The sequence below is a fragment of the Vidua chalybeata genome, chromosome 11 (genome assembly GCF_026979565.1).
Source record: "Vidua chalybeata isolate OUT-0048 chromosome 11, bVidCha1 merged haplotype, whole genome shotgun sequence".
Taxonomy (NCBI): Eukaryota; Metazoa; Chordata; class Aves; order Passeriformes; family Viduidae; genus Vidua; species Vidua chalybeata.
In genome coordinates, this window is record NC_071540.1 from 8,957,927 (window position 1) to 8,977,328 (window position 19,402).

A 19,402-nucleotide genomic window follows, 5' to 3' on the forward strand; every position below is an offset into this window, starting at 1 on the left:
TCTTCTGGGACAATTGAAACTGCTGGAATAAACCCAGACTGACAGTTAATTTTGCAATGCATTTTAGTAACTGTGAAAGTTTAAAAACAAATCTTTCTGCAGCATTTTTAGAGGAAGGAAGGAAGCAAGGATGATGTTGGCCATAGACTGAGGGGAGAGGGTGCTGTTTGGCCTGTAAGCTATCTCTTACTTCAGTTCCCTGCCACTGCACACAGCAGCGACAGCTGGAACCCTACAGCTCATTTCTCTTAACTCCAGGGTTATACTGGAATCACAGATTAAAGAAAAGCAACATTTAAAAATGATGAAGGATGCCTGTGGTAGAAGTCATGTGCAGCACTGTGTGAGAGCAAATGGGGAGCACAGGGAAAGCCTTCTTGAGTGTGCCACTGGCTGCACCTGTACCCCCTACAATGCTCGAGTTCTCTGTGCCCAAGAGCTGTGCTGTTGGTCTGCACCTCTGGTGAACAGGGAACTGTCTCTTAATGTGAGAAGGCTTTCTGATAAATAAGCCTAGAACCATTATCCAGGCAGTATCTGCTAATACCTCTGCCTAATATGAAGAACTGTCTGCCTGAGTGTCTCAGAGATGACTGTACCACATCCATGGGGTACTTTTACTTGCTGACAGTGTTAGTCTCACTTCTGGTCATGGGTCTGAGATTGCCCTCCAGTTTTAGGATACTCTTGAGCACACAGCAAGGTTTCTCTAAGAGGACATTAATCCACATTCAAAGTCTCACAAAGCTGAGCTTTTGTTAATTCATCACACTGCATCAGTTTTGTATAAAAAGTTTATTTCTCTTCCCCAAGTCCATGAGAGTTGCACGGGAATTTTAAAAAGGGGGAGTTCAGACACTGATGATGTTTGCACTAACCAGACTCAGAGACAAATCTATACAGTGCTTCTAGAAACTTTTGGTTGAGTCCCTGCACCATATATAGGCACATTTTCATTATGCTTTGACTTTTCCAGACACTTGGTAATTTAGGAAAACTTAAACGTGGCAGAGGAGTTTAAAAATATTATAGAGAATGCAAAAAGAATAATTTAGTCCATTTACATAGCAGAAGTAACTAATACAAACCCTTCAAAAGCCATCAGCTCCAAAATTTAATAAACAAAAGTATTTTAACACACAATAAAAACACATAGTGAATGCACCTGAAGGACATTTACCTGGTTCTTAAACAGAATCAAATAGACAGCTGTAAGCTGAACAGAATCTTCAGCTTGTAACTGCACCACACTCGTTTTCAGGGACAGTGATGGTCTTTTTAGGCTCTTCAAAATCTGAAAGTTTACAACAGATGATAGCATGTCACTGACCACAGAATGCTCAAGTGAAGACATGCATATACAGCAGAGTATGCCTCAGATCATTTGCTATTTATGCAGATAGCCCTGTGTTAGCTGTTTGTTCTGCAACACTCCCAGAAAATCCCTTTTCATTTGGTTCTGTTACAAGGCCTCTGTGTAATGTTATGGAAAAGGCTCAATAATTTTGAAATTGAAATTTCTTGAGCAGTTTCCTTAAAAATGAGTTCCTGAATTAATCCCGCTCTTTCAGTTAAAATGCTATTTAATGAAAACTTTCATAAACCACAGATTGAGTGAATTTGTTGTGTGAATTATGTTTCATGAGAGGAAATTCTTCCTGCCCTACCCTAACTCTGGGTGCTCTTTTGCTGAGCATGTTCTAAATGGGAGAGGACAGGGTCTGGCACTGAGACTCCACTGATGAGACTCTCTAATCCAGCAAAAACAGCCACTACTTGTGCTGGATGAGGCGAGTTGAACTCACACTGTCAAATTCCAAAGCACAACAGCTGGCCAAACTAAGCAAAAGGCTTGCACAGCCAAAAGCCTGCAGAAGGAATCACGATGTTCTCATTTTAGCAAGTGAAGAATTTTAACTCCACTCTTGCAACCTCACGCAAAATGGAAAAATTAAATTAAATGAATTACTGAGATTTAAAATCTGGCAGTGTTGTAAGATGGATTGTAAAGTAACCATTGTAGCTGAAGCAAAGTTCCATACACACAAAAGATTCGTTTTGGACTGAGACCAAAGGCAGCAACTTTCCATTTGAAAGAGAATTTAAAAAGGAGAGAAGAACTGAAAACTGGAACCAAACCAAGTTCTACCATAAGCCAGTCTAAGGATTTGCAGATGTGGTTTTGTTCCAGCTGAACAGATGCTACAAGATGTTTTCATATACTCACCCTCTGTCAAATCCACCCAGCTGTCTTCTGTCTCAGGTAGAGGGACCGAGATTCCCATTGCTTTCCGGATTCCGTAGGTACTGACAATGTCACCTGGAGTCACTTGCTGGGCAAGTTCTTTCAGGTTATTGGTTACTCTTTCCGCTGGAAAAGATAAGAGCATGTGTTTATATGCTATATATAGAAACCAAATTGCTGAATCACCCTGCAAACAGTTCAATTATTTAGTACAAAGGCTACTATGTTAAGTAATATTTCTAGACCAGAAGAGCTGTGTTGTGCTGTGTGCAGCCATGCAAGACATCCTGGGAACCCAGAGACAAAGTAAGAAGAACAGGAGGAATGAAACAGCTGCTGCCCAAGGCTTGCTGCCATCAGGAAACACCAGATGTTAAAGAGTAAGTTAATGAAACTTGGGCCACACATGCAGCAGCTGGGAGAGGGCTGGTGGTACTCACACAGCACTGGTGTTAGTAATAGCTGGATTTTGGGATTCAGCACAAAGCTTTGGATATAAAGAGAGACTGTTCTTGTTGCTACAAGTGTGGTTTTCCCTCAAGAAGGAAGCCATAAGTAGTGAACCATTAAAAAGATAGTATTTGATCTGGTTTAGGCTTGGTGTGGTACCAACTTGGTCATATTTCTTCTGTAATGGGGAATTTATCTAATCACATCAATGTGGTTTAGTTTAGACCATGAATAGTCTTGCAGTCTGAAGACAGTTTTACTTGCCAAACAGGCACCCTGCACACAGTCCTATCTTACAGGGCTGCCATTTACACAAGCTGTGTAGTTGGTCTGTGAGACAAGCAGGTTTGCTTAAACAACTAAAGAATGTATGACTGGTATTAATTAGTGTAACTCAATAGACTGATAACCAGATCCATCCTGGACCAAAGCTGGCCTTGCAATAACAACTTGGTAATACTTAATCGAGCCCTGTTCAAAGGCACTGCAAAACTCATGGAGTTATTGATATTTGGCTAGTGTCTGCCCCATGGCATCAATCGATTCCATCAGTTCTAGGGACATTTAGGAATAAAGAGGAAATACTTGCAATTACTATTCAAGATTTTCATCTGGCTTTAAATTCAAAGAAGTTTAAATTAATCCTCTAGGCCTAACAGAGCACATAATGTACACTATAGCCCTTGAGATTTTTTTTTTCTTGGAGTTGATACCAGTTGGGACTTCTCAATTCTGCAAGAATGATCAGAAAAAGTGTATTTACCCAAGTGCATTTCTCTGTAAGATGGACCCAGAAGACAAATCATGTTAGGGGGTGGTTTTGTACTCAGTCGCTCATTTTGAGCATCCTGGAGTTCTCTGAGCAGCTTTGTTGTTTCATCAAGTTTCCTCTGGAAGATTTCAGCCTCTGTTTAAAGAGAAAAAGGTAGTCCTCACTAGTAAGACCTAAATAAAGTCTATTTACTTACTTTCTGATATAAAATGTTGTAAGGGACTGAGGGACTAAAGGAGTTACACATACATATATCAGAACTATGACTATCAAGAAGACTCACCCTCAGAATCAAACTCTTCTATAGGCATGCCAAAGTTCGTAACTGCTTTCAGAGCTGTAAGTCTGTCGCTATTAGCAGTGTCCAACCTGGCAGCAATATCAATTTCCATAATCTGAAAAAAAATCAGCAAGTAATAATTTAGATAATATTTAGCTCAGCCTTGAAACAACCAAATTATCTGGGGAAGATCAGAATGCAAAGGTAAGGTTAGTGTACTCTACAAAAATAAGTAAACATACAGAGGGAAAGCTGAAAAGACCCTGTATAACTGACTGTTCTACAGTTATTGTTTACTCATTCTATTTTATATGCAAATAGGAAATGGGGATATGCACAAATTATGTGGTAACTTAAGAGCAGCATCCCAATTAAAAAACCGTTTAGGTATTCCTTCAGCTCACCTAAAGGAGATTTTATCAAAGATCTGAGGCCAAAATTTAAAAGGAATCTGGGCACTGGCTGCAGGAGAGCATCCCTGGCCCTAGAACTGCTTTCTCTTAATTGAGCAAAGTTTGGGTGGAACGATTTGAGATCTATATTGTATTGCCTACAAGGGGCACAAAGTGAGAACTTCTCAAAGACTGCCACATATTGTGTGGCATTTTACACTCACACTACAAATTCATGTTAAACAAAACGAGATTAATACAGAAACAAAGCTATAGCTTTGAACAATCACAAACAAAAATACATAAGTATTTTCTTCCAATTCTCTTAACATAAAATTAAGACAATGTTTTGGAGAACCTTACTCTCCTCATGCCTACAAAGGGACACATCATTTTCACAAGACTTGCAGCTTGTCAAAGTCTCAGTGTTGTACAGCCCTGAAAGTTTTAGGCCCTTTTAGATCTGTGAGCTTGTTGGTTGGTTGGAGAAGTTAATTAATAAAGAAAAATTTTACCTTTACATCTTTCACTGCATCACTTCTTTCCTGTGGGCCTTCAGCTTCATCACATGGCTGAATAAAGAATTTTTAAAGAAGGCGTTAAAATTACTCTTTTAAATTCAAAGAAAAATCTTACAAGATGCCATATTTTAGGTGAGTATGCAATGTCATAATTTGCTTTCACAGTAAAGCAAGTTATAATGCAGCTATTTTTTAGGGTCTTTCTTGGGGTATTGATGTTTACTGAAATACATTTTTTCAGCTCAGGTTTCATTTATCTTTGCAAAGTTCACAGCGATGTCACATTAGAGGCTATTTACTGGGGTGCAGGAAGAAGAGGAAGGGTGGTTATTAGAGGCTGAGTTTTCTGTTTCTGTATGTAATTGTATTTCTCTTAATACTGCCAAGAGTAAGAGGCCAAACCCTGACAGTCAGTGCCACTACTGGGTACAAGAAAAGAGCTAAACATGTAATGCTAAGGAAAGGTCTGAGCTGAGGCAAAAAGGTCCATTAACTTTTTCTAGTATTAACTTAGGTAATATTTGACCCATTAGCAAAAGGCTACAATCTGTTTATTTCAATAGCCAGCACTGATTTGAACCTCAAAGCAAGACTTTTAGTTAACAGGAACTGTTCTGAGAAGATTCTCAAATAATCCTTGGATTGTCAATTAAGGTTATCAAATGAGCCTCTTTGATTCCAGTTATGTTTAGCATGGACAGGACTGGAATTTCCTAAGAATTTGAAGTCACTGTTCAGTATTTTTACATAGCACATGTTTGATTTTAAAAGCACGGTACCAAGTAAAGGGAAAAACTACATATTAATTCACCTGAACTAAATAATGGCAGGTAGGAATGTGATAAAATTTTCATGGAAAAAAAAGCCTGTCAATGATCACCTCATTTTTAAACACTGCTTATTGGTCTTGAAGCAGGAGTTAGTGATAATGGGATGGGATAATGGACAAAGAACGGGTAATTATTTCTCCATATACAATATGTTAATAATCACTCCTGAACAATACAACAATTCCTTTCCAGAAAATCCTGCCACTGGAGGCAAAGATCAGTCTTTACTTTCCAATTCTATCAGTTAAAAGGAAGCCCATCAATAGGATTAGCATCATCCTTCTCTTGCTTTAGAGCTAAAACCAAAGATTAGATAGTACACAAATCGACTCTTACCATTTCTAGTTCTCTGAGAGCTCTAGAATGTCCTCCTTTAGTTAGAACATCCAGCAAACTATCAGCAATTAAAAGAGGATAATCCTGGGATTTCATAAAAAAATCTTGAATACTGGAAGAATAAAGATAGTTAAGGTAACTACTTTCATATCAAACATTTAATGTAAAAGTTATGTAAGGTCAAACCAATATGTACAGCACAGAAAACACAAAAAATAGGAGAGGATCTGATCAAAATGGATTGCTTTAGTTTAATCATGCCTGCCTTCTGTAGCTGAGGAGAATCCATTCTGAATGGGACACTGGAAAACTTGGAAAAGTGTAGTGTCTCAGGCAGCTGCATCAACATGAAAGCAAACTTGCACAGGCTCTTCACGTTTACATTGTACTAAAGTATTCTTCCCTTTTCTAAAAATTTATATCACTGTGCTGGCTACTTGTGAAATTCTCATAAAACAAAAGAGGTTTGCAATTTTTACAATCAAGAATAATAAACCAATAGAATTATTTTTACAAAGCTGTATCTTATTCAAGGCAGTAATTAAAGTGAAAAAACCCATCAGTTTGTATAAACATTTGTACAACTCAGTATTCTTCTGGCTTTGAACATAAGTCCTTCAGTTATAAATACATCTAAGTTTAGACAGTGTACTCCTAGGAATCAGCAGCATCAAAATTCTTCCATCTTGGCTAATTTCACTTTAGAGGCAGGTTCTTCTACTTAAGTGTTTGTTTCTTACACAAACCCCTGTGAGCTATAAAGACAGTGGGGCCATCCCTCCACAGCAAAGCCAGCCCATCCTGTAGAGAGTTGCACATAACTATAACTGCCTCTGTCCATGGGAACTGTACTGTGCATCCTGCTTGCTGGATTACCTGGAAGATCCTTGATTAGAGTCTTCCCCATATGTTGAGTAGATTAAGTCAGAATCTTCTTTGCTTATGTTGGCAAACGTTGAATCATATGTTGGTGCATAGGAACTGAAGGGTCCGTAATTCAAGTATGTCACTAATGAACAACAATAGTATTAATTATTACCCTGCTTTGCATGCATCAGCTAGAAATGAGAAGGGGCTGTAAAACAATCCTCAAGAAAAAACTTTGAAGGAATGTATTTGTTAAGGACTTCACAGAACATCATCTGTTGACAACTAACAATTTTTAATAAGATCTAAATCAAATGCATTTGCATTTGCAAATATGGCATTAATACCACTGCGTGCCTCAGCACAACATGAAGAGTCTGATGCTGGAAAAAGGTTCTCAGGCTCACCCCTGCTCTTTTAAAGCCACCAAAAACCTTTCTCTATCTGGTTGTTTCTCTTCTCAGTGTAGATAAAAAGCAGATATCTTGCCCCTTCTGTATGTGTAACTTAAGCTGGACTCTGTGATGTGCTGTTTAATTGTGTAATGGATGCAAAGAATCAGAGAATGGTTTGGGTTGGGAGGGACCTTAAAGATCATCTAGTTCCAACCTCTCTGCCATGGGCAAGGAAACCTAATAATGTGCTTTATCTTTAGAAATCCTTAGTTCCAAATTTGTGTGCCAGTAACAATATCAATACACTTTGTTTATAGAAGAAGGATTTGTGTTTAAAGAAAAAAAAAAAATCAGCACTTACCTGGAGTAACCTTGTTTCTTTTATCTTCTTTGAACCCCTGTAATGTATTAACTCCTGACTGAAGCCTTCCTGCTGTCATTCCCAGCTTTACAGGGCAGTAACCTGGTTCTGCAATAGGACATATCAAAACACAGAAACAGAGAAGGCATATGAAGATGACTAAATTCATTTAACACTCACAGCTAAGAATGCAAAATAAACAGGACATGGCTCTCAAAGTGTGCTTTCCTATCCAAATGCTTCATGCTAATGATCTGGGACCCAGACAATTCCCAATTCTAAAACATCTGTGACCTTCTGGGTCAGCAGACACTGCACTCTGTACATGGATCAGAAATAAGAGGATCCCGGGAAATTCTCCAGCAGCAAAAGTGTTCTTTTGCAGCTTCCACAAACAGCTGACACAAATCAGAGAAGCAATAGCACTGAGGACTCCCACCAGCTGCTCCTAACAACAGCCACAGCTGAGGCCCATCTACGTGATCCCTCAGCCACAGCTTTTCCAATCCAGATCTTTATTAGGCTGGAAAGAGGCATTCAGTTCTTGGCCAGGATTTGCTCATCTGGCCCTGCAAAGATGCCAGGTATGTGGAAGTCACTTGTTACCTGAACCATGCCAACTTACCTCCTGCAGCAAGGTCAACGGGATTAAGAAGGCCCAGAGTCGTTGTACCATCTGGTTTTCTTCTTTCAAATTCACACTGAAATAAGATTAGACTATTTTAATTTACATAGCACTTGAAAATCCTGGTCCTTAAACTAATGAAAACTTTTAATGAAACTGTCCTATCTGCAGGAATAAGAAAGGAAATCAGTCACTCAGAATTGAGTGCCACTCTAAATTTTTACTTTCACTAGATAATTTTATTATTGGTATAGGCACAAAGAATTAAGATTTTATGATAAATATTAGTGTTTCTGCAGAGGCCAAGTGACAAAAAATGTAGAAAATGAAACAGGCATAGTATTATACTACCAATCTGAGTTTCTTCTCCTGTAAAACTTTTGATCAGGTATGTTTCAGAACTAAGAGACTTTTGCAGGTCAGAATTATTTTCTTGAGCTTTCTACTATTCAGCCTTTTCTATTACTTTATTGAAAATTTTAGCTTAACTTGCTCTGCTGATGAAATTCAGCATGCATTCAAATAGCACTTTCTTTTTAACCTTATGATGTTACATAGATGATCAATGGTGTAAAATGGTGTAAGCTGCAGTAAAAGCAGATATGAGGTTTCAGCTGGTGTAAGAGGCCAAGGAAATCTGATTTCTGGAAAAGAGAAAGGAGCTACCAAACCCCCCAGTGCTTACCTGGCTGTTTGCAAGGCGCCTGGTTAACTTGCCTCCGGACTCCTTAACAATCCGATCAATCTGCTCTTGCTCCCTTTCCAAGCTATTGCTTCGTAATTTGTCTTCAAGCAGGTCTTTATCCTTCCTGTGAATATGCCCACACAATTTAGGGACTAGCTGGAACACCAACTGGCTAAATAATACAACAGGATACTGTGACAATAGTTTTAGCCAACTCTGTACCTGGTTTTGTAGACAAAACAACTAACAACAAAAGAGTGCTATTGATTATGACTGTATTTAATACAGCTGGGGAAGGCATGTGACAAAGGTTTACATCAGTAAATGCTATGTTAATAACTGTAAAGGTCTCCCAGAAAACAAAAGATACTCTTAATTTTAGTATCCAGCATTTATTTACCTAAGTATTTCCCATCTTCATATCTGGTATTTCTATATATGAATAGCTATTTCAGAAAGTACACTTTCTGTAGCTAGGCAGCTCCATGTTTCAAATACAACTACTATGCAAACAAACAAACAAAAAGTCATCAAAACTGACTATGTAGCTTTTTGTACCAAAATGTTTAAAAGCACATGTTTGCAAGCTTTCTCCAAAACTACACAGTGTCCATGAAAGGGACACTAAACCAGAAAATAATTGAAGGAATGGCGTTGACGAATAGTACATCGTTACCTACACTCAAAAATGATTGTATCATAAATGATTCTAAACTAATTTGGTTTTAGTAGAGGAGGATGCTTTATGTAACTGTTGATCCCTTGAGATGAAAATATATAAGCAGTACCAGAGAGAAACCCACATCCACTGGACCCTAAGTCATCTTGTTTCTGTAGCATTTAAAAGGTGTATCCTATTATGACTCAGATAATACTTCACTTTTTGTGCTCTTTGCTAGGTGTTTTGAATGCTTTGGTGTCACCATCCATAGGTTCTCCTCTGTCTTTCCCAGGACCATTTTCCTCTTCCCCAGTTTGCTGCAGTTCTGTCTTGTCCTTCTGCTTCCTTGTCTTCTGCAGGTCAGCCATGAATTCTATACTTTGTTTCAGGCTCTGAATTCTCTCCTGAATAACATCAAAATCCTTTTATTTGCTGCTTCAATGAATCTTTTTGTAACCTACCCACAGAGACTAATTTTATTTGAGTTCTTTCTTTCTTACACTAGAAAACATAAACAGAGTCTAGAAGGTGAAATACTAAATTCAACTGTTTCTACAATGACTGATCTGGCAGCATTACTAAAACAATGTACTATTTATATTCCAATATACAAGCATTTAACAAATCCCAATCAAGGTTTTATTAATTTTCAAGAGATCCCTGTAAAAGGGATAAACAGTGATCAAAAAAAAAGAAGTAGTATACTTTTTAATATTTTGGTTGGTGTTTTTTGTTACCTGGCTAAGTATCTTCATCCCTGAGTGCAGCAGTTTTTTTGCAGCTTTGTAGTAAATGGTGTCTGGTTTGTTGTAAATCATTGCATTATTACACATCAGTTTGAAGTTATCCTGTTCAAACAAGAATAATTTTGGAGTGAAAGTTAATTTTACAATGTACTATACTAATATTCTTGTTGCAAATGGGGTGTCTTGAGCTTTAGGGAAATAATATTAGGAGAACACTTTTAATGAATGAATTTAAGAAATCTATTAAAAATATAAACAGGGATAAGTATGTAGCTCTGTTTTAAGACCTGAATCTATCAACCTAACAAACATCCTTGAAATACTCTGAAGTGTTCAGTACTGTTTGTAGTTTTTAAAGTTTTAAGGGAAGCCCTCTTAGCTACAACTAATGATGTGCTGGCCAATCAGCAGTCATTAAAACAAAGTGAAGCAACATAACAAAGACAAAGAAAAGCTGCAGTGCAAAGTTAAATTATTACAAAGACTATCCCAAAGTTTTAGTTACAATGAAGAAATGTATGCTTGTTTGAAATTCAAGTGAGCTAGAAACTGCACTTCTATACTCACTGCAGCCTCTACAGGTGAGTATGTTTTATCCCATTCTCATTTATTTACAAAGTTAAAATGAAAAAACTAACCAGAAACAGCTGTTACAACAGGGAATGCTCTTCTTAAGTTTTGGAGCTCTAAAGAAGAATGTACAAGAAAATACAACCAATACTATTAACTAACATATGCCTAATTGTTAATTACACACAAATTACACTTCTCAGGTCCTCATCTAGCCCAGTAAAGAACTAGAGTGTTTCTGACAAAGAAACAAAACAAAACCAGGCCCCACATCTTTTAAAAGCTCAAGGAGGCTTTCAAGCCAGGCCCTTGAATCCATTAGGCACACTACAGCACCAGGACAAGTGGTTGCTGTCAACAGGACCAAGCTCACAGTGCCTTGAGTTGTTGATCTCTATGACCAGACTAGCCTGGAAAGAGTAATAGATCTGAAACAACTGACAGGCTGAAGGACAAACTGACAGATTCCATGCAATCCTGCACAAAACCTGAAACCATCTGCATCTTTTTGAGATGCACATTTACAAACTGGAAGTCTTTTCCCTTTTACAGTCAGAACTTTCTTGCTCACAAAAATTCAAGAAGAAGCATTTCTTGAGGCACAAGTACTGATTTGTTTTGGCATCTTTCTATTCCCATAAAATACTAGCCCTCAAGTCAGTTGAGCATAATCTCTGTAGTCAAAACAAAATTCAAAGCATTACCTTTAATTCTTCTATGGACTGGTACCCATTGTTCTTGATCTTCTCTTTCATGGTACTAAAATCCATTGGGTTTTTAATGATCATGGAATAGCCAGGAGCAATAAAGTCAGTCACAGGAAATGAAAAGAAAGAACTTGGATCCTTTCTGTTAAGAAATGAAAGATGTTTTTTTATGTTTCAACTTATAACAAAGAACATACTGAGTCTGGAATTAAATAGGAAGGAAATAACTAAGCGGAAAAGAAATCAGAACTATAAAGAGAGAAATAGCTTGCATCAGCATAATCTTTCCCTTTCAAGGTTGAAAAGATCTCATATGCAGACCCATACACCAAGAAAGTACTACAAATGTATTTCAGAAATTCCTTCTATATTTTGATAACTACCTGTGTTCCCCAGAAGATGAAAAAAACCACATATTTTTAAAAAGGTTTTAGATTTTAACAAATGTGTTCTATACCATATTAGAAATAATTAAAAAATTAAAGAAATATATAGAATATAAGAATATTCTTGTCATTTATTGCTTACTCAGAAATTATCAGAAGGGAAGAGACAGGGTTCAAAATCAAAAGTGCTGCTTTTTGTATGCACTGAAAGGGAGCCAAAACTAACAGAGGCATCTTTTGATAGTTTAAGTTTCTTGAAACTGACACCACACCTAGGCCTTGAAAATTTACAGATAAGAGAAAATTTGCAAACAAAGTTTCAAGCTCAGACTGGTGAGACAGCTAAAGGGAAAGACCTTTCAACCACTCTTGCACAAGATGCAGATACTCTTAAAGTCAAGAAAGATTATCTTAAATAAAAGACTACTTGAAAGAACTGTAGACTTGATTGTTCTAACCAAAAGACATGTGGTTAGTAAAACAGTAAGAGAACATGGTTGAAGTTTTCAAGTGCATACTTCCTTTTTATAGTAAATAATGCTAAAATAGGAGAACTCAAGGTAAAAGAAACTTTGGCAAATTAATTATATTCTCTTGTGCTTTCCTTTCAAAAGCTTCCACTAAAGAAAGCGTCACGTTATTGGAAAACCTTCCCGGATTTGAAAGCTTTTTAAAACTACTATGAACTTGAAACTAGAGGTGTTCACAACAAGCCTAAGCTGAAGAGAAGTTCCAAGTACACTTTCTTAAACTAGCACTTAAATTCCTAAAATAGCCCTCTTACATTTACCAATAATATTTTGACTCAGCTTTGTGTGTGCCCCTTCCCTTACTGGATGTTATTTTCACTTCTCAGCTCTGCAAGCCTGTAGCACAGACATTACCTCTGCAGCTGTCTCATGAGTTGATTCAGAGCTTCCTGCAGTGGGGTCTGCTCCACCTCTAGACCAAAAACAAGGGAGGGGGAGAAACAGTGTGAGGCAGAGCTGACTGCACTTCCAAGATAGTAGAAATCAACCAAACAAAACTGATGCACCTTGACAATTCAGTGTAAAGAAAAGAATATAATGGCAAACCCCACAATACCTACGGGGGATCTAGTTTTCTCATTGCCCTTACTTGACATTCTGCTCACTCTGACAGAAGTACCAGATACCACTCTGCAAAAAAGTGTACAGCAACCTAACACCAGACTTTTGTACAAGATGGAGAAAAACACTGAGATGGCACAAAATGCCAAGTCACTTACTACAGAAACAAACAACAATAAAACATGAGTCAATTACAGAAAACATGAATTAGAAAAAGAAATTTCTTTTTTCCCCCTACCCTCCTGCTTGGATAAAGTGCTCGTCAGTGGTTTCTCTGGTGACAATTCCATTCTGACGGGGGTCTGGCATTTCATTTCCTGTTCGCCCTCGCTGTCTGCATGGTCTCGATCTCGTTTCTTTTTATCCTCCTGGAAAGATTGTTATGGAAATGTAAGACCACCTGCAAACCCTGCATTACTAACGTACATAATGCTCTCTAGAGTTTTCAAAACATATTCACAAAATTTAAAAAATAAGAATAGTTTGTAAGTGCTTAAAAATTCTGTATTCTTTATGTACTGTCTCCATCTGCTGGACACTGAAATAATTCAGCCATACAATGCACTGTATCACTGAATTAGTTGTTTAGAAAAAGTAATCCTTTAAAAATGAGACAGGAACGCCTCACACACCGAGGCTGAATGTATTCCAATTTAAGGATACAAGTTACAATTATCTGCTGACCTTTGGCTGTGAAACCTAGAGAAAGTCAAAGTTGTTTGTTTTTTTTTTTTTTTTTTGCTAAAATGCAATAGCATGAATACATACTTTAACTTTTCTCCTTCTTTTCTCCTTTTCTTCGCCAGGAACTTGTTTTTCTCCTTTCTTTCTCTTTTTCCTTTTTCTGTCCTTGTGTTTTTCGTGTTCAGATTTGTCTTCGTAGAGGCTGGAATCAAGTCCTGAATTTCCAGTGGAGAGCTCAGCAACTTCATTTCCTCCAACTTTCAGCACCAGCTTCAGCGGCTTTTCCACGTATTCTTAAACCAGCAGAGAAACGGGCTGTGTGAATACCAGATAAAACACTCCCGTCCTCAATAACCCCGCGCGATCACTCCTCTTGCTCACCGCACCATTTCCTCATTTCCAGTCCCTGCAGCTGCTTCTCCCCCGCGCAGGGCCGAGCCCGCCGCCCATCTCCCGACCCCGGGCCCGGCGGCGGAGCGAGGGCCCCGCTCCCCGCAGCCTCAGCCCGGAGCGTTCAAACCGCCCCGGCGCTGGGCCCGGCGGGGCGGGGCGGGCGCCGCCGGGGGCTCCAGGGCCCGCGTCCGCTTCGGGCCGCGCTGCCCGGCGGCCTCTGCCCGCCCACCCCCGTAGGGACCCACCCTCGTAGGGATGTTTGTCCGACTTGTGCTTCTTGTGCTTCTTCCCCATGGCCCCGGCCCGGCCCGCCCGGGAGAGGCCGCGCTGTTGAGGCGGAGCCCGGCCCGGCCCCGCGCGGCCCGCACCAGGCGATGGCGGCCGCAGCGCCCCCTGGCGCGCTGGAGGTCTGGCGCAGCGGTGGGCGGGTGAGCGGCGGCGGGGCCGGGCAGCGGCAGCACCGCGATCCGCGATCCGCCCCGCGCCTGTACGGAGAGCGAGGGCTGGGGGCATTTCCCCTTGTGAACAGCCCCCTCCGCTCCCCGGGCAGCGTCGCCTCTCCAGAACCCTCACGGCATCCTACCGAATCATAAAATGTTCACGGCTGGAAGAGACCTTAAACTACCCCTAAACCACATCACCCTGAGCCAGATCCACGCACCTCTTCAACACCTCTAGGGATGGTGACTCCACCACTTCCCTGGGCAGCCTGTTCCAAGGCCAGATCACCCGAATAGTGATTTTTTTTCCCCCTGATATCTAATCTGAATGTCGCCTGTCCTGCGCCTGCCGCATTCTCCCGCGCCCCCTCCCCTCACGCAGCCGCCAGCAGCTCCTCGCTGCTCCCCCGGCGCTGCCCCTTGCTCCCAGCCTGAGGTGGGCCGTGCCCGCATCCCTGCCCCTCTTATCCCACCCTTGGGAACCCGGGCCAGTGCAGCCCTTCAGAGACTTGGGCAGGACTCTCGGAGCCACAGAATCGCTGAGGCTGGAAAGGACCTCTGCGGCCATCGAGTCACTCCTGTGACCGATCACCACCGTGACAACCAGGCCCTGGCACTGAGGGCCACGTCCGGACAGTCCCTAAACACCCCCAGGGACGGTGACTCCACCACCCGAGCACTCAGCCTGAGTCCTGCTGTGTTGGCAGAACCCGGTGCCACAGAATGTCCCTGCCGTGACTGCGTGTGCCAGGGGCCGAAGGTGACAGCAGCGGGAGGGGAGCCGTGGCAGTCTGTCCTTCTGACAGCAGAGTTTGCTCTGCTCCCGGATGGATGCCAGGGGGCCGCCGAGGTTCCTGGCTTCTCGGCTGCGATGCGGCCACGACCTGGCTGCTGCTGCCGGCCGGGCACGTTAGGCCCTGGTTCACCACAGACCCTCAGTCTGGGACAAAGGCTTGCTGTTCCTGGAGTTTGGGAACCTGTGCCTAAATCTGTACCAGTGAGAAGAGCAGAGGATGCGTCTACCCGAGGAAGGATTGGCAGAGGTGTGTCGAGTCTGTACCCATCCAAGGGACACGTCTCTCCTGTGCCCTGGCAAACGGCAGTGATGGCTCTGTCTGTCCTGCACAGGCTGGGACAGGCTCAGCCTTGCTGAGTGCCTAAACCTGCTCACTAGTTTTGAAAATGAATCAGGTTAAAACTGAGGAAAAAATATATATTTTCCATTACCGGTCAAAAATAAGAAATTCTGACCTCCTAGAAATGCTGGAAGTTGTCCATTTGCCTTGCGTGGGAGTGCTCCCAAAGCAAGCAACTGGTTTTCAAAATTAAACGCAATGCTGACTGTATAGTCTTTCAAAGTTAATAGTGTATTTGTTGCTATTGCTTAAGCTGCAGTCATTGCTGTTTCAACAGCACTGTGTAGGTATTGTTTTCTGCCAAGACCTCTTCAACAGTGCACCTTGAAATTTCACTTCTCTGAAGTCTGGAGTGCAAAAATAAATTGTTTCTATTTCAAAAGAGAAACTTTAATTTATTCCCACACAATAGTCCTGTAAGTATTCCTCAAGTTTGTTGAATCTTACGTGATGTTTTATAGCTAAAAGAAAAAAAAGAGTTGTTAATTAGAAATTTATGATATGTAGAATTAAAAATTTGTGATATGTATGGCTGTACAGTGATACAAGGTTTATTTTGAGAGGTTGTAAAGATTGAGAAAATCTCTTGTCTGTTGTCCATTCAGTCACTGGGAGTGTAATCAGATGTGACAGCTTTGTTTTGCATTTTGCTGGTTACATTCTTGTCATTTGGTATCCTACTCAGAATTGTGTGGGTGGTGCTCTGGAATAAACCACAGCTTTCCTGCTTGATCTTACTCCAGTAGTTTGAAATTCAGTTATAATGGACACAGTTGTTTTTCTAATTCACATCTGGATCCTTTAAAACTCTTATTGCATATGCAGTGAATGTTCTTAAGCATACTTTAGTGAGAGGTAGAGGGCTTTTGCTTGGGATATGGCCACATGTAGAAAATACAAGACTAGTAAATATTTAAAGGACATGTTTTATAGAATGAAAAAATGTTGCTATATCCTCTGTTCCCACAAGAAGATTGGCAGACTTTCTAAGGTTTTTTTTCTTTCAGCTGTCATATGGTAAGATCATTTGTTCAATTGTTATTCTGAAATTTCCTGACTAATCTTGTCCTGAATTTAATAAAATCTCAGAGAATTATACACAAACGAGTAATGTGAGATCTGGCCAATATTGAGAGCTTCTAGGTCTCTCCTTCAATAGCATCCTCTGGTCAGAGAAGGATATTTCTGAACAGTTAGTCCTCACAGACACCTAGAATACACACTGGCTTTGCTATCCCTGTCTCTAGCTCTGCTTTCCCATTACAAGATCAGTATTTCTTCCCACTCCAAACCCCTCATAGCCTAGCTGGACATAATGTCTGAAACACCATTTGTAAGCCTATGAAGAATTATCAGTGTTTGGTATTAGAAGGCAGGGTCTCATTCTTGTTGAATGTGCAGAGGTAATAATTTCAATTCATTGCATATTTTCTGAGGGTCATGTTCTTAATCTGTGTCAAGTTTCTAAAGCAACTAGCATTTAAGAGTGAGAGACAATAATGTATGTTATCACTGTGAGCCACGAACAGATAAAATGTTCAAAAATAGATCATTGAGTCATTAATGGTTTGGGTTGGAAAGGACCTTAAAGACCACCTAGTTCCAACCCCTCTGCCATGGACAGGGACACCTTTCAGTAGATCAGGTTAGTTAGAGCTCCATCCACTCTAGCCTTCAACACTTTCAAGATGTCCAAGTGTTTTCACATATACCTTTTCCATCTCATAAAGAACTTTTATTGAGATCCATGGAAAGCATAAGATCATATTAGTGTATGTTCATTTAGCTAGACATCAAATGCCATAATTTTTAAATTGGTCATATTTGGGTTTTTTTTGATCCCCCTCCTCCCTGAAAGAAAAAAGAAGGATGCAATAAGCAGGGTTATTTGTGGGTTTGTCTTTGCTCAGTGAGTATGTAGCATAGGCATTATAATTTAGTGTGTCAACAGAGATATTAAAAACTTAGTGAAACCTTGTTGCTTTAATCACTGCTTCAGGAGGAAGAGGTAGATCCTGGTAACAGCAGAAATGTGCAGAGGCCGCTGCAAGGCACAGGAGGAGAGTGTGCCAAAGTCTTTGGAAGCAGGTTTCTGTGAATGCACAAGCATTCAAGAAAGAAGCCCATTTCCCAAGGAACCTGGGATGCTAAAGTCACTGGGAGGTTTTCAAAAGTAGGTTTGGTTTGTAATCTGTGACACATGGAAACATTGGAATAAAGGTTTTGTGTCAGACATTCATTTTAAACCAGTATTTTACCCCAACACACCTTTCTAAAAATACCTGAATACATGTGGCTGAAGTAAAGGATGTAGTCAATATTTTATTGATTGTTGAGTTATTAATATGACTTTTAAATCAGTTACTCATTAGCTAAAAATATGATCAATACAAATATTTTCTTGATTCTGTGAGTATTGAAGGGACATTGTCATTTTCCATGTTCTGACAAAATCCACTGTGACAGATGGCATTTTTTCCCTTAATTTGAACAGACAGTCTCATCATTATGATGCATTTTCTCTTTTTTCAATTTAGCACTGAAGTGTCTTATTCATTTACTAATGAAAATAGGCAATTATCTGTTTCTACTCCGAGATCCTTATGACTGTAATAAACTTTATAATAAGGTTGTAATTCAGTCATAGAGATGATTATCTTATTGTCCATAAAGCACTCATATGGATCATGCTCTAAGATCTGTGTGTGTGTATATTTGTACAAATCTGTGTTTTGTAAATATCTTTCCTGTGACCTTGCCCAGATCCTGCTGGCACCTCTTTTAATAACTCTCTTTTGAAGTGATTTTGTGCAACTGAAGAAATACCTTGTTGCACACCTCTGAATTAAAATAGCAAAAATTTTGCTAGATATGCATGAAATTGCATGAAATTTAAACATTTATGACCTTGGTTCTTGGCTGCTATTGCTGCACAGGTAGGGAAAATGCAACAGGATTCAGCTGGATCCTCATGAGAAGGGATTGATGGACAAATGGGATTTATCCATCCTCCCTGCCTTTCCCGAGTCCTCTGGAGGATGTGAAGCAAAAGAAGGGAGAAACCTGAACATCAAGCAAGTTGGAACTGAAGCCTGTCTTAGCAATTGCAGCAGGTAATTTCCCTGGGGAGGAGAGATGTTACTGGCAGAGGCCAGTAGATTATATGTATATATATTTTTTGTCAAAATATGGAGTGTATTTCTACATAAAACTACACAATATGGTAGCAGCATAAGGTTGGGCATTGGAATTGAGAATGAAAAGTTTGAACTCTAGGTTGAACTGATGGGTCCTTTGAGATGTAACCAAATTATATTTACTCATGATTCTAAGCCTGATCCCATTTCCCTCACTCATGTGTGTAGTCCTGCTTGTTTCAAATACCTGCAAGATTTGTTTGTTCAATTAAGATATTACCAGCCAGTTCTGAACTTCCTTGATTCACATACTTCGCCAGACTTTAGTTAAAGACCTAAATATTTGTTTTCCATATGTATTTTAATTACTTTTGTCATATTTTAAATTGAATAAAATATCTGAAAATGCCTGTGCTTGTAGCAGACACATCACAATGCTCCATTAGATATATGTATTACCCAAATAATGTGGAGAGAAACCTTTTCCTAATAAATTTTAAGTGCTGTAAGAGGAAAAACGATGATGAAATTTGTACTTGTATTAAATTTGCACTTGTAAGCTATAATAGGAGAAAGTTTAAAACAAGTGTCTAGCTGAATGTTTTAGATGATACTCCAGTTAATTTCTTTTAGGAAGCAATTCATCTTTTTAAATTAAATTTTGTTTTGTGTAGTGGTGTCTCTAGAGGAAA

At 39.8% G+C, this 19,402-nt stretch overlaps 2 protein-coding genes across 4 annotated transcripts; one reads left to right on the forward strand and one right to left on the reverse strand.

Moving 5' to 3' along the window:
- Positions 1-1,090: 1,090 nt before the first annotated feature.
- Positions 1,091-14,380, reverse strand: BRD7 (bromodomain containing 7). Its single transcript, XM_053953042.1, has 17 exons — positions 14,243-14,380; positions 13,689-13,897; positions 13,159-13,288; positions 12,714-12,771; positions 11,441-11,585; positions 10,158-10,268; positions 9,640-9,824; positions 8,760-8,883; positions 8,075-8,150; positions 7,450-7,557; positions 6,703-6,835; positions 5,827-5,938; positions 4,655-4,711; positions 3,751-3,862; positions 3,459-3,602; positions 2,228-2,371; positions 1,091-1,294 (listed from the first exon to the last, which is right to left on the reverse strand). Exons 1-17 carry the CDS (start codon positions 14,289-14,291, stop codon positions 1,230-1,232), a joined length of 1,962 nt encoding a protein of 653 aa, XP_053809017.1. The 5' UTR covers positions 14,292-14,380; the 3' UTR covers positions 1,091-1,229.
- A 93-nt stretch (positions 14,381-14,473) lies between these two features.
- On the forward strand, positions 14,474-19,157 carry LOC128793678 (uncharacterized). 3 transcript variants are annotated; one of them, XR_008432858.1, is made up of 3 exons: positions 14,474-15,989; positions 17,573-17,746; positions 18,510-19,157. XR_008432858.1 is itself a non-coding variant. In XM_053953043.1 (2 exons), exons 1-2 carry the CDS (start codon positions 14,766-14,768, stop codon positions 17,593-17,595), a joined length of 738 nt encoding a protein of 245 aa, XP_053809018.1. In that variant the 5' UTR covers positions 14,474-14,765; the 3' UTR covers positions 17,596-17,902. The 3 variants fall into 3 exon arrangements, 1 of the variants encoding a protein (XP_053809018.1); XR_008432857.1 differs by lacking the exon at positions 18,510-19,157 and having other exon boundaries at positions 17,573-17,902; XM_053953043.1 differs by lacking the exon at positions 18,510-19,157 and having other exon boundaries at positions 14,474-15,480; positions 17,573-17,902.
- Positions 19,158-19,402: the final 245 nt, after the last annotated feature.

Bases quoted from the DNA above. Each gene is read 5' to 3' on its own strand.
- BRD7 (XM_053953042.1), bottom strand. From the start codon at position 14,291: ATGGGGAAGAAGCACAAGAAGCACAAGTCGGACAAACATCCCTACGAG. The intron at 4,712-5,826 runs GTAAGAGTCGAT...TTCTTTATTCAG, and splicing joins CTCTCAGAGAACTAGAAATG to CCATGTGATGAAGCTGAAGG. The intron at 1,295-2,227 runs GTGAGTATATGA...GTAAACTTTCAG, and splicing joins CTGGGTGGATTTGACAGAGG to ATTTTGAAGAGCCTAAAAAG.
- LOC128793678 (XM_053953043.1), top strand. From the start codon at position 14,766: ATGTCGCCTGTCCTGCGCCTGCCGCATTCTCCCGCGCCCCCTCCCCTC. The intron at 15,481-17,572 runs GTGTGTCGAGTC...TCACTGCTTCAG, and splicing joins CCGAGGAAGGATTGGCAGAG to GAGGAAGAGGTAGATCCTGG.